The 13732-nt window shown below is 35.6% G+C and overlaps 1 protein-coding gene across 2 annotated transcripts in view; it reads left to right on the forward strand.

Annotated features, from left to right (window-relative positions):
- The window catches only part of TBPL1 (TATA-box binding protein like 1), a 37552-nt gene that overhangs the window by 21170 nt on the left and 2650 nt on the right, over positions 1–13732 (forward strand). For both annotated transcript variants that reach the window (XM_024247911.3, NM_001132795.1), the window contains 5 exon segments: positions 7293–7471; positions 9766–9848; positions 10015–10078; positions 11560–11663; positions 11761–11855. In XM_024247911.3, coding sequence (XP_024103679.1) covers positions 7337–7471; positions 9766–9848; positions 10015–10078; positions 11560–11663; positions 11761–11855 — 481 coding nt within the window. In that variant the 5' untranslated portion in view covers positions 7293–7336.

The following is a 13732-nucleotide window of genomic DNA, read 5'->3' on the forward strand; positions in this document are numbered from 1 at the left end:
ATTCAACTATTGGTGAATCCATCTGTCAGTAATAGCCACCATTTAATGAACACATACTGTATGCTATATACTTGGCATGGATAATAATATTTAATCCTTAAAAGCACCCTGTGAGGTGCAGGTGATATTATCACCGATTTATAGATGAGAAAATGAGGATTTAGAGAGCGGTTAGGTAAGTGGCCCAGTGTCACATAGCTAAATGGAAACACTAGGTCAGAGCCCCCTTTTATAAGGCTTATTTTATACTATCAAACAGATATGAAAGAACATCGTTCTAGAAGGCAACTGTTAGCTTTTCTTCATCTTGATTCTAGGCATGTGTTGAGAAACTGTCAAGTAACGTGTTGGGATTGGGACACAAAATGTCTTTCCTAATCTACTATTTGGGGAGCTTTATAAAGGACGTGAGGTTACTTTGTATGGCGTGTCTTTCTTTTAGAAAAGAGCTATCTCTAGGAGACCATGTGGGTTCCTATTGTGTTTGCAAATTGGTCTATTGTCAGTCCTCCCCTGCTTCTGCCATTTCTCAGATGATAGATGGTAATTTTATGGTTAGAACCTTGAGGCCCATTCCTCTGTATCCTCAGCTTCAACTTGAGTATACTTTAAGTAGCTAGATTCTTCTTTTCTATATTCTCAGGTTTATTTATTCTCTTGGCTTTCAATTAGATTTTAGATTTATTTTTGCTTCGTTTTTATGACAGGGTTTATTGTGGCCTTTCAGTTTAAATATCTTTCCTGGTGTGGAAAATTTTAAATGCAGTAGTCTTTGATGCAATTTGTCGTAAAAGCCAGAAGGTGGCGATGTTTTCCAGTTAAGGTTTCAATTCATCGTAGTTGCTGGAGTAATGTTTTTGAATACCACTAGAAAGAGGACCAAAAATACAGATGATGTGTTCTTGTACACAAAATCTTTGAGTGGGGAAGAATGTGCTTTAACTTCTATGATGCATTTTAATAGAAAGCTAGAAATATGCCACTTCCTGAAGGGCTACAGTTTTGAAGTTTGCTTTTTTTATGAGAAGATATTTGACAAATCACACTAAGCCATTTCCTTGAGAAACAGGACAAAACACCTGATCAAACTATGTCTTAATATTAGGCCTTGGGCAGTGGGCAAATAATTGGTATTTGTATTTAAATCAGAATGGGAACAACTATTTTTCTTATATTAAACCTAACATATATATATTTGTTTTTTTATTTTAAAACATCCAGACTTTACTAAAAAAAAGAAAAAGTCACCCTGCTGTGCCAATTCTCTGAATAGAACAGTTGTTAACATTTTGGCAGATATAACTATGTAAGTGCATATGTAGATACATAAGCCAAAATGAACTCATAATTAGACATATAATTTTTTCTACTCTGGCAAACATTATGGACCTCTGTCTACATCTCTACATCTGTCTAGCTTTATAATTTATAAACTCCATTAGTAGTCTATTATATAAGACTGTACCATGCTTTATTTAACTAGTTCCTTTCCATTGGATGTGCAGGTTGTTTCTGTTATAAATAAAATTGCAATATATCATCTTATTATACTTTGGTCAGTTCAGTTATTTCTTTTCTGAGATGGAGTCTTGCTCTGTCACCCAGGTTGGAGTGCAGTGGCGCGATCTCAGCTCACTGCAACCTCCGCCTCCTGGGTTCAAGCAATTCTCCTTCCTCAGCCTCCTGAGTAGCTGGGATTACAGGCGTGCACCACCACGCCCGGCTGATTTTTGTATTTTTAGACGGGGTTTCACCATGTTGGTCAGGCTGGTCTCAAACTCCTGACCTCGTGATCCACTCACCTCGGTCTCCCAAAGTGCCAGGATTATAGGCGTGAGCCACCGTGCCCAGACGAGTTCAGTTATTTCTTATTGTTACTGGTTGACTATAGTTCCACATATATTTACATTTTAAATTATCTGAATACACACAGCCAGAGTATCTCCTATAGAAAGTTTTTGTACCAGACTGTAAGAGAACACTGATTTACTCACACTTTCAACATCATTTGATATTTGCCAATATAAGTAAGTGTCATCTTATTCTTTTAAGTTAGCATTTCCTCAATTACTAGTAAATGCAAAGAACTGCTAAATAAATGATTAGTCTAAGAAAAAATGTATTTTAATATCATTAGAATTAAGGGATAATGAAAACACATATCCAACTTCAGTCACACCTAAGACACTGGGTTATAATTGTCTTAAATGTTTATACAAGAAAAGACAGTTAAAAACTAAAGTATTAAGTATTCAACTTAAATACTTTCATTTAAGAAATTAGAAAAAGAATATATTAAATCTGTGGAAGGAAGGAAACAATGGACATGGGCAAAAAATTCACTAGAGAGGATCAGCTACTGATAGTTTGTTCTGGGAAGAAACCAAAGTGGAAAAGCAAGATTGACGAGAGCAATAAAAAGCAGGAATAAATGATACTACAATGAAAAAAGGGTAGGTAGGCTACAACAGAGACTTTAAAAGATTGTTAAGACAACCATGAAGAATTGTATGCCCAGTAAATTTTAAAATTTAAAAGAAATGGAGAATTTAATTTAGCAAAATAGACTTGAAGAAAACAGACATGAATTATTTTAAAACTCTTAAAGAAATTGAATTTAAAAGTTTAAATTCAATCTAACTTAAAAATTAGAAATTGTCTTTAAAAATTTATCAAACAAGAAACAGTTCCAGATAATCTTCAGGTAACGTCTTCTAACCTGTCTTCCAGAGAATTAAAAAAGAAAAAAGAAATAAGCCACCTTAAATTGTCTAATGAGTCTAGTATAATCTTGATGCTCAAACCAGATAAGGACAATACAAGAAAGGAAGAGTATAGGCTAATTCTACCCAATAACTAATTGAAGTATTAGCAAACCAGATTCATCAATAATCTTTTAAAAATCAAGAATTAATTGGATTTAGGAACATAACACTGTGTATGTATAACAAGTTTAAGAGAAATATATGAGAATAATAAGACCACAGTTAAAAGTAGAGGCTTTCTCTGGAGGGAAAGGTGAGGAGGGTGTGATTTGGAAGAACAGCATGGGGAGGCATCAGTTGTATTGTAGTGTTTATTTTTTAAGCTGAATGATAGGTACATAGATGGTCATTGTGTTCTTTTTGCCTTTTTGTATATCTTAAATATATGGTAGTGCCATGATTAGCAGGCTTAATAGCCTTGTGAGTTTAAATGTCACTTTCAAATGCTGTATTTTTGGTGGAGTTGCTTAAACACATTCCCCTTGGAATCTATACAACCAGTTAAAAAACATGTATAAACCACCATGAAATATAATGAGGTATACTGTATATGCATTTTCATGAATGTTGTGTCAAAGGGCTTGTAGGAAAAAAAGACTGTTAACTCTTTTGCATTCAGTGAAAATAGGTGGCTTTGGAAATAGTTTCAGCCTTGCTAACAGTTTTTTTTCATGCTTAGAATTAAAAGAAATAATTTGGAATTCTAGGTAGATGAGAAATTTAATATAGTTAGAAGTTTGAAATGTTGGACTTCATAGCATTCATACACCAAATAATTGAACATTTACAATATTTCAGATACGATGTTGAGCCATGGGAATATATAGACCTAAAACAGTCTTTCACCTCAAGAAGCTTAGAATTTAGTAGGGGAAATAGGTGATTCTGATGTTTAAGTGTGGGTACCATCATAGTCATAAACAATTTGGAATATTTATTCCCTTCTGGGAATTAATTTCCATCTTTCCTTTAGCTGTTTTATTGTTTTTCTTGTTTTAATTTAAACAAAGTGGTAAGTCTGTGTTTTCAAGAACAACCTAAGCCTTTGAACTACTAATATTTAGTTAGACCTGTTTAACCCATTGATAAATTATGTCACTACACTTAAAAATACAAGGGACATGTTAGGCAATCAGATGCTTTGTAGAAACTGAGCCATTTGTCGGCCTGGTGCGGTGGCCCACGCCTGTAATCCCAGCACTTTGGGAGGCCGAGGCAGTGGCTCACAAAGTCAAGAGTTCAAGAGCAACCTGGCCAAGATGGTGAAACCCTGTCTCTACTAAAAATAGAAAAATTAGCTGGGCATGGTGGTGGGTGCCTGAGGCTGAGGCAGAAAATTGCTTGAACCCAGGAGGCAGAGGTTGCAGTGAGCCAAGATCGCGTCACAGCCCTCCAGCCTGGGCAAGAGAGAGAGACTTGGTCTCAAAAAAAAAAAAAAAAAAAAGACATTGAGATTTGTCTGTTTCATTGGACTGTCATTCTAATTATCGTATTGAAAAGGGATATAATATGTTTAGCTTTAGAAAGTAAATCTTTGTTAATATCCAGTTCTGTGCTCTCGTTCTACAAGACAGATGAACTGATTGCAAGTGGGCCTTTTATCATGCTTCGAAAAATGTGGTCTTTTATGTAGGTTGCCTCTTTTAAAAAAGTATTGACTTTTTATATTGCATCTTTAATTGAAAACTTCTTATTAAAGCGATCTTTTCTGAGCCTGCTTTTCAGGTTACTCATAATATAAAATATAAATACTTAGTAACTTATGATGAACTATTCCCATGACCTTATTTTTAAAATTTAAGTTGCTGAAATGCTGAAAAATCACCAGTTTTGAATTTCAAGGCTGCTTTTTTGCATTCACACAGATTTGCTTTACCCTTTTTTTTCTTGACTTAGTTTTACTTATATTGTCCTTAGTGTTGTCCCCTCAGGCAGAACTCAAAATAGTAAATTCAGAGTAGAGTAGAACTCAAAGTAGTAAATCTGAGTCAATTTGTTTTCTCCTGTTTGATATAAAAACAGGTAAAATAGTAAATTTGATAGTTCATTCGAATGAAGTTTCTTCTTCAGTAGTTGCCTCATGGTAGCTTATCCTCAAGGGATGTGCAACAGTTATGATTAGGTTTGGCTGTATATCACAGAAATCCAACATGAGGGAAACTGATTTTTCTCTGATACTCATGAGGTCTTAGAATTAAGAAGAACAGGGATAATAAGGAGATTCACAGCGTCAGGGGCCCAGGCTGCTTCTATCTTGTTGTTCTACCATCCTCAACCTCATTGTCTCGTGGTGCAAAATTGGCTACTTGAGCTCTAGCTCTCGTATCCAACCTCTAGACAGCAAGAATGAAAAAGGGCAGAAAGGCAAAGGAGCCCTTGCTGGCTTAGTTGGTTGCTCTAAGTAGACTTCCCAGAAGATACATAACCACTTTATTTTATGTCTCATTGACCAGAACATATTCAGGTGGCCAGTTGGCTATACCAGTTGTTGCCAGGGAGGCTGACATCTATAGTATTTTATTTCTGCCACATTGTACCCAGCTAAACATCTGAGCTCTGATCATTATGAAGGCAGGGTGGAATGGATGTTGGGGTAAGCAGCCAGGAGCCTAGCAGAAAACCTGCTGCTGTCCAGATAGCTCAGTAACTGGGCTCTAATGTAATCATGAGAAGTAGTGCTAAGAAATCCTCTGCCTGTTGATTTGAACTTATTTCATCAATAATTATTGTCATTTACTGTTACAATATCCTAGATATATATGCTAAGTACTTTTCATACATTATATAATTTTCACAACACTGCTCTGTGATAGGCATGATCTATTCTATGTTACATATGAGAACACTGAGACACAGGTTACATAACTTGCCCAAGTTCTGATAGCTATTAAGTGGTGAGTCAGACGTTGCACGTGCTTAAGACCAGTGGTAATAAACTGGCCCTGTGCCTCTGCTTTTTAATCCATCAGTTCCTATTGTCACCCCTGCCTCACTCCTCATACATAAAAATTATTTGAGGTAGCTCAAACATGCACAAATAACAGAAAAACAAAAAGATACACAGATTGAAGGGAATATGGGAATATAAGGGTGAAAAAATATAATGAAGTTGAGGTACAATTGATACACAGAATTGAATGCCATATGGTCTTACAGAGGTGTCAGAAGTCTTGGTCTGGTTTGCCACTGTGTTCTATCAGAAACTGAAAGGCAGAGAAACAAGACCTTCTTTATTTAGACTCTTGGCCCCTTCACTGTTTTAGTTATATAATAATTTGAATCCTTATTATAAAGCGTACTAGTTTTTTACATTGTGGCTGCAAGGAATTTTAAAGACAACTATAGTATGTTTTTACCATTTTCTGATCTTTTTGTGAGTTAAGTCAAATTGCCATTGTTTGTTTTTTGAAGTGTGAAAACGCAAAGAGAGAATTTTTTAGCTGGGTCATGGGTCACGTACTTAGTAAAAACTGGGGCTTGTTTGTTTGTATAAATCATAGGCGTGTCGGCAAATACATGTTGGAAGATTCTGATCTTGATAAAAATGGTATTATGCAAATTATTTGATAGAGCTCCTCCTATACACCCAAGTTTGCAAACTCCTTGAGGACAAAAGACTTTGCCTTAATCATTTTTTTGCCTCCATTATCTTCAGTATATAGGTGTTCAGAAAGAAAATAATGAATGAATGGTTAGTAATGAGAAAAGTCTGTTAGTAAATGTTATTCATATTTTTGCTGCTTTAAACTTAAGTCAGTTACTCTGCTTGAAATAGAAGTATGTCATATGTTTTATAGTACCAGCAAGTTGCATGAGAAGGGTTATATGCCACTAATGGTTAGACATTGGGACCAGAGTCCAACCCTTGAACGTGGTGCATTTGGGGATTTGTCATTACTGTAGTACACCTGGAACGTAGTGTTTGTAGAGGTGAATAGCAGGAGATAAGTCTGGCAAGCTCCTGGCAAGTAAAAGTTACTTTTTAGTTTAAGGAATGAAAGTTAGGCCTAGATTTTGAAATATATTAGATGTCATGTTAGCTTTTTTAAAAATGACATTTTTAGTGGGGAAAAGAAAGGACATGATTTGGTTTGTTTGTTTGTTTTGACAGAGTCTCACTCTGTCTCACAGACTGGAATGCAGTGGTACGATCTTGGCTCACTGCAACCTCCGCCTCCCGGGTTCAAGTGATTCTCCCACCTCAGCCTCCCTAGTAGCTGGGATTACAGACATGCACCATCATGCCCGGCTAATTTTTGTATTTTTAGTAGAGACCAGGTTTCACTATGTTGGCCAGTCTGGTTTCGAACTCCTGACCTCAGATGATCCAACCACCTTGGCCTCCCAAAGTGCTGGGATTACAGACGTGAGCCACTGTGCCTGGCCAGGGACATGATTTGATTCTAGTAACATTTGAAAAATAAATAATATAGATTCATTTTTTGCATTTCAATTTCAAAATTGTTTGTGAAAAGTGAATTAACAGAACATTTAAGTTTAGTGACTTTATTTTGTTTTATTTCTCAGGATGTGATCTTCGTGGTGGAAAGCTAAATTTTAAAACCACCCCAATGGATGCAGACAGTGATGTTGCATTGGACATTCTAATTACAAATGTAGTCTGTGTTTTTAGAACAAGATGTCATTTAAACTTAAGGAAGATTGCTTTGGAAGGAGCAAATGTAATTTATAAACGTGATGTTGGAGTAAGTATCTGAGTTTTCGTATTTGTACTACATAGCCTAATTTTATAGTTCTATGACTGATACTAAAATGTATTCATTCTACAGATAGTTTATGAGCACCTTACCATGTGCTGGTTGTCCTGGATACAGAAGTGAGCCCTGTAAAAGCAATCCCTCCTCTCATGGAGGTGCAAGCTTTTGTACATAGAGTGCCGGTACCTGAATCAGCAAAGAACTCATTGGTTACAGAGACATTTTATTGTTCTGTCAATTTATTTTAACTGAAGAAAGGGACCTTTATATTCACACATGTACCTATTCAAATATAATTATATTTGAATGATGCCTTAATATATAATTTTTATAATATTTTAATTGTCATATTCTTTAACAAAGGTAGATGGTTTTCTTTCATAACAAACTGCTGAAAATAATATGATTTATATCTTAACCTGGACATCTTAAATTTTAGTTTTCGTTAAACCTGTAATATTTTAAAGCCTGAATATTAATAAGTAATAATAAAACCTTAGTGTTTTGAGATTAACATTATAAAAGACATTGGATGTCATTATAAACCAAAGATTGATGAGATGAATATGTATTTTATACATTTGTTATGAAAATTAACAATAAGAATGTATCTCAAGGCTCTATTTAGCTTTAAAAATTAGATGCCAGGATACCTATGTAAATTGCCATTAAATCTTTTTTTTTTTTTTTTTTTTTGTGAGACGGAGTCTCACTCTTTCGCCAGGCTGGAGTGCAATGCAGTGGCACGATCACAGCTCACTGCAACCTCTGCCTCCCAGGTTCAAGCAAATCTCCTGTCTCAGCCTCCTGAGTAGCTGGGATTACAGGTGCACACCACCACACTCAGCTAATTTTTGTATTTTTAGTAGAAACGGGGTTTCACCGTGTTGGCCAGGATGGTCTCAATCTCTTGACCTCGTGATCTACCCACCTCAGCCTTCCAAAGTGCTGGGATTATAGGCATGAGCCACCGTGCCTGGCCGCCATTAATTCTTAGTACTAGAAACTAAGTAAAGATGAATTAAATTCAACTAAAAATTTCATTGACTCACAAAGATTTTCAAGTTTGTCAGCAATCCCATCTTTCCTTTAGAAAAGTAATAAATATGTTTGCTCAAAAGTTTAGAGAGGAATATGCCTAACACTGCTTTGGTACTTCAGCATGACATATGGAAAGGAAGTAGTTTTTTTAAGGCAGGTTAATTGAAAAATCTGAGTTGATAGACAAGCTGGTGGTGGTGAGAGACAATTAAATGTAGGATAAACTCAGCCAAGTGTTTCTCAGTCACTTGTATATGAAATTTTATAATGTATTTTAGTTCAAATTTTATCTTGATCTTTGGTAAATTTTGAGTCTGCCCAGATTTAATAGCTTTCTAGTTTGATAATATGGCATATGACAGAGAATGAAGAACACAAAATGTAACAAAAATTTTAAGCAGAAACATCTGATTCATTTATATGTTAGTCAATGAGCATTTATGTCTTTCTTACATAGAATGAGCATCTAACAAATATTTCCATTAATGAAAAGTTGGAATGAAAATTTGAATTTGCATATTTTCTTGGAGCTTAGTCCTTGACCTATTTATACAAACTCTGTAGTTATTTCATTGTAACCCATAGCTTTAAATGAATTTCTAATTACATCTCCAGCTCCAACATTTCTCCTTTATTCAAGATGCCGATGTTGAACTTGAGAATGTAATAAGCATCTCAACTCTAGGATGCAATATAAAGTAGTGATGGGTACCATGAAGCAGCAGAAAGCAGAATTAGGAATTAGAAAGCGATGAAGGGATGGGTGTTTCAGGGAAATGATTAGGGAAGGCCTCTCTTCAGGAGCTGACATCTGGTAAGAGACCTGAATGAAGTGAGAATATTGAGGGGATAATATTCCAAATGAAAGCAACAGCTACTGCAAAGCTTATGAGGCATGAACAGATTTGGTGTGTGTGAGGAACCATGCAAGTTCCAGTTATGTGACTGGGGCGGAATGAGAGTTGAATTGTTTATATACTTGGAGTACATTGATTTCAAGTATATAGAGTGAGAGATTTCTACACACCTTGTATTTTTAATTAATCAAATGTCTTTTTGGATTAATATGTTCTTTGTGTTCAGTATTGTACTTGATTTCAGAATGGTTGATTTGGAGAGCAGTTATTACAGTCTTGGATAAGCTTGGAGAGTAGTATTTGGACATTAATATGACTATATAGAACAGAACCTTATGTGAAAAATAATGCTTATGAGGTAATCAGATTTTTTTCCCCCCTTAGAAAGTATTAATGAAGCTTAGAAAACCCAGAATTACAGCTACAATTTGGTCCTCAGGAAAAATTATTTGCACTGGAGCAACAAGGTAAATGCTACTTGGGTTTTTTATTTTTATTTTTTACTTTTTCCCTCGTGGAAAGGACATTTTCCTAGACTTAACAGCAAAATCATATGTAAAGTTTGTTATGTTCCTCAGTATAAAATTTATTTCCTATGTAACTGATAATCTTTTTCTTTCCTTAAAACCGTAGTGAAGAAGAAGCTAAATTTGGTGCCAGACGCTTAGCCCGCAGTCTGCAGAAACTAGGTTTTCAGGTAACGTTTTCAAACAGTATCTAAACTACAAATATTCAAGGATTTATTTTTATAGAATTGTAATAGACTCAAGAAATCACTATGCGTACTATTCTTATGATTAAACTTTTTCTAGGTTTTTTAATACTGCCCTTCAGTGTGAAAATTAGCAGCAAAATTTGGCTATGTGGATATTTGTAAAGGATCCTAGCTTTTTCCCTAACTCCTTTCCCATAAAGAGACTTGTTTCCTCACAAGTTAATTGCCTTTTCAACTCTTTTAAGTGTTTTCACCTCTGACGTACACAAACAAAATGGTTTTTGTTCATCTCAAGAATGCCAGGTCAGAATGGTGAATAGAGAATGGCAGAGGCCGTTGACATGGACACACCAGCTGGCAGGCTCTCACACTTGTAACGTGACTGTCACTGGCATGTCAGCCTCATCACTATAACTTGATAGAGGTATACCTTTGAATAAAATGATTACATATTATGGACTTGCTAGGTCACTTGCAAATGATGAATAAATGAAAGATAAAGATGAGAATGGTCCCTGAAGATGAGGGCAAGGCTGTTTGGGATTGAGACAAGTTTGTAGAAGTGGGGATAGGAAGTTACCTTTCCCTCTGATGACTCAGTCTCTCTGAAGTAGAGGGTGATAGGAAGAGACTGAACGGCTGATGGGGAGTGGGGGTTGGTGCTTGAGGAGGGTGGCGGTAGAGAGAGTCTTGAGTTGTACTGTGATTTGAGAGTGCTGCCACTGCAGTTTCCTGGCTTTGCGCAACTGCTGTGTGCAAGGCTGAGTTGAAGGATAGTTCGCTCACCCAAAATTGTGGTTTTAGGAGGAATATTTGAAAAGATAATGAGATGAAACGTTGAAGATGTTGGTAGGAGTGGCCAAAGTTATTAATGTTAACAGCATTATTTTCAGCCTTGGAACTTCTTTTCTTAGTGTAACATTAGAAGTGTTGAGAGAAATCCCAATTAGTTAGAAACAACTTTATCACTCTATCCCCAGAAAGAAAATGAACATCTAGCTAATCTCACAGAAATGTCATTTTGCCTTATTGCATATGAGAAAAACATCTGACTTTTGGAGCCCAGTGTATACTCTGTATTTACTGACTTTAAAGTGACATCTTTTCCATTTTTACTCTAGCAGGATGACCTGGACTTAAACTTTTTCCCTCACTATTCTGTCTCCTTTCTCAGTAGTTTTAAATATTTCACTTAAAGTACTAAAAAATTAAACGTATGATTAGAAAGACCCATACTGTTTTGATCATGCAGATACCTCAGGTTTTAATTTTTTTAATGGAGTTTTTGAGCTTTTTAAAAAACTGAATTAAAGCTTTCCATGCTACACAACTTACAGTACTAAACATACACTTAAAATGTTTCTGTTTTATCTTGTTTCCTCTTGTTTTTAAGGATTGCCATGATGAGCAGATTTTTTGTTTGTTTCAAAATAAATTCATTGAGTTTTACTTCTCTCCTAAAGGTAATATTTACAGATTTTAAGGTTGTTAACGTTCTGGCAGTGTGTAACATGCCATTTGAAATCCGTTTGCCAGAATTCACAAAGAACAATAGACCTCATGCCAGGTAAGTCTTTGAAGCAATTTATCTTGAGAAATTACCAAATTTGAAATTACTAGTCAGGGTATAAATATTTATATTAATTGTGGCTTATTTTGTGTAGTTACGAACCTGAACTTCATCCTGCTGTGTGCTATCGGATAAAATCTCTAAGAGCTACATTACAGATTTTTTCGACAGGAAGTATCACAGTAACAGGTATTCTATGATATCAAAACCAAACTTGTCAATTATGGATTGAATGATACAAGATGCTCATACCAAGATAGAAATAATGTGTGATTTGTTCCTTTCAGTCACTTCTGCCCTTTAAGAGGAACGGGTCTCCCGACTTTTAACACTAGATGCATTTTACCTACTTTTGTACTATTTATAAATGTTACACATACTATTTTGTGTCTTTTTTCACTCAGCATTATCTTAGTGAGTTTCATCTATATTATACTCTATGTAGTTGTATGTAGATCATTCATTCATATTGGGCATTTGAGTAGTTTCCAGTGTGGAGCTTTAAAAATATTCTGGTGGGCCAGGTGCATTGGTTCATGCCTGTAAGCCCAGCACTTTGGAAGGCTGAGGCGGGCTTCTCACAAGGTCAAGAGATCAAGACCATCCTGGCCAACATGGTGAAACCCCGTCTCTACTAAAAATACAAAACATTAGCTGGGCGTGGTGGTGAACGCCTGTAGTCCCAGCTACTCGGGAGGCTAAGGCAAGAGAATCATTTGAACTCGGGAGGCGGAGGTTGCAGTGAGCCGAGATCACACCACTGCACTCCAGACTGGCAACAGAGTGAGACTGTCTCAAAAAAATATATATATATCTATATATATATATTCTGGTATATGTATCCATAGTATGATTTTTTTTTGTAAATTCATGATATCTTACATTTAAAATTCTCATGAGAAACTCATTTTATAAATTTCACAGAGGTTTTACATAAGCAAAATATTAAATATCATTGGTACCTGTTTGTTATGTTTGTCTTGCTATATCTTTTGAATCTTTATTTGGAGAAAGGGTGGTTTCAGAAAACTAAGCATTCATGTCAAAGGGTAGCATTAGCATGCTGTGTGACATTTTAATGGTACTATGATTATAAATTGTACAGAGGCATTGCTTGGGAGTCAGGCCCAACCTTAGGCAAAAAAGAATTAAAGAAAATGTCTTTAATGTCCTTGAGCTTTGTTTTTTCTTTCTTCAATCCGTAGAGGAAAATAATTTAGTCTCTCAACAAATAAACTTTAGTTTTGACTCATCCCATGGGTTTTTCCATCTTCCTTGGGGACTTTCAAAACGTATTCCCAAGATCCCACCTGCATCTTAAATATGGGATGATAGGAGACGAGTCTGTTTGTTCCCTTCTTTCAGCTCTCTGTTTCTACACTTTGGAGCCTGGATGTCTGAGAAGCCCCAAAGCCTATTGATCAATCTCTACTAAGTATATAATAAAACAATGCATATGTAAAACTCTGTATTTACTGAGTTACTAGATATTAAACAAAACAATAACAAACTGGAGATAACTGACCTGGTTAAGCAGTATGCATTATTTACTTAGATCAGGAATATCCTATGAAATGCTACTGAATTGGTTCCCATGAGCAAAGCATAGCAGAGTGGGGGTAAAGTGAGTCAGGAAGGACCTGACCAAGATAGGATGTGGTTAAGACTTTCAGAGAGTTTACAGTGGGTGGATTTGTTAGTTTCCTGGGTCTTTCAAAAGAGGTAAGTGTGTATTGGTGAAGCCATTTTTATTCAACATTTTATGAGAATAGTTTTCATTGTCTTTTTTATGTTTCTTTTTAGCAATTTAAATGAAAGATTACATTTTTATAAAGTTGTTCAAGAATTAGCATAATGCATGGTCACCTCGTAGCCTTGTGCTTTTTTTGTTTTCTATTGACTTGTATAAGCTCTGAGGGTGAAATGACCAGATTGGTAATAAATATGTGGATACCCAGTGGTGGTAAATCTGTGGGGATTTTTAAACCATATATTTTGAAACAGCATTCTGGTTTCCCAACATTTTGGTAGCAGCTTTGTTTCACTCTGCTGTGTTCCTCCATGTT

This window comes from Pongo abelii, chromosome 5 (assembly GCF_028885655.2).
Source record: "Pongo abelii isolate AG06213 chromosome 5, NHGRI_mPonAbe1-v2.0_pri, whole genome shotgun sequence".
In the NCBI taxonomy this organism is placed as follows: Eukaryota; Metazoa; Chordata; class Mammalia; order Primates; family Hominidae; genus Pongo; species Pongo abelii.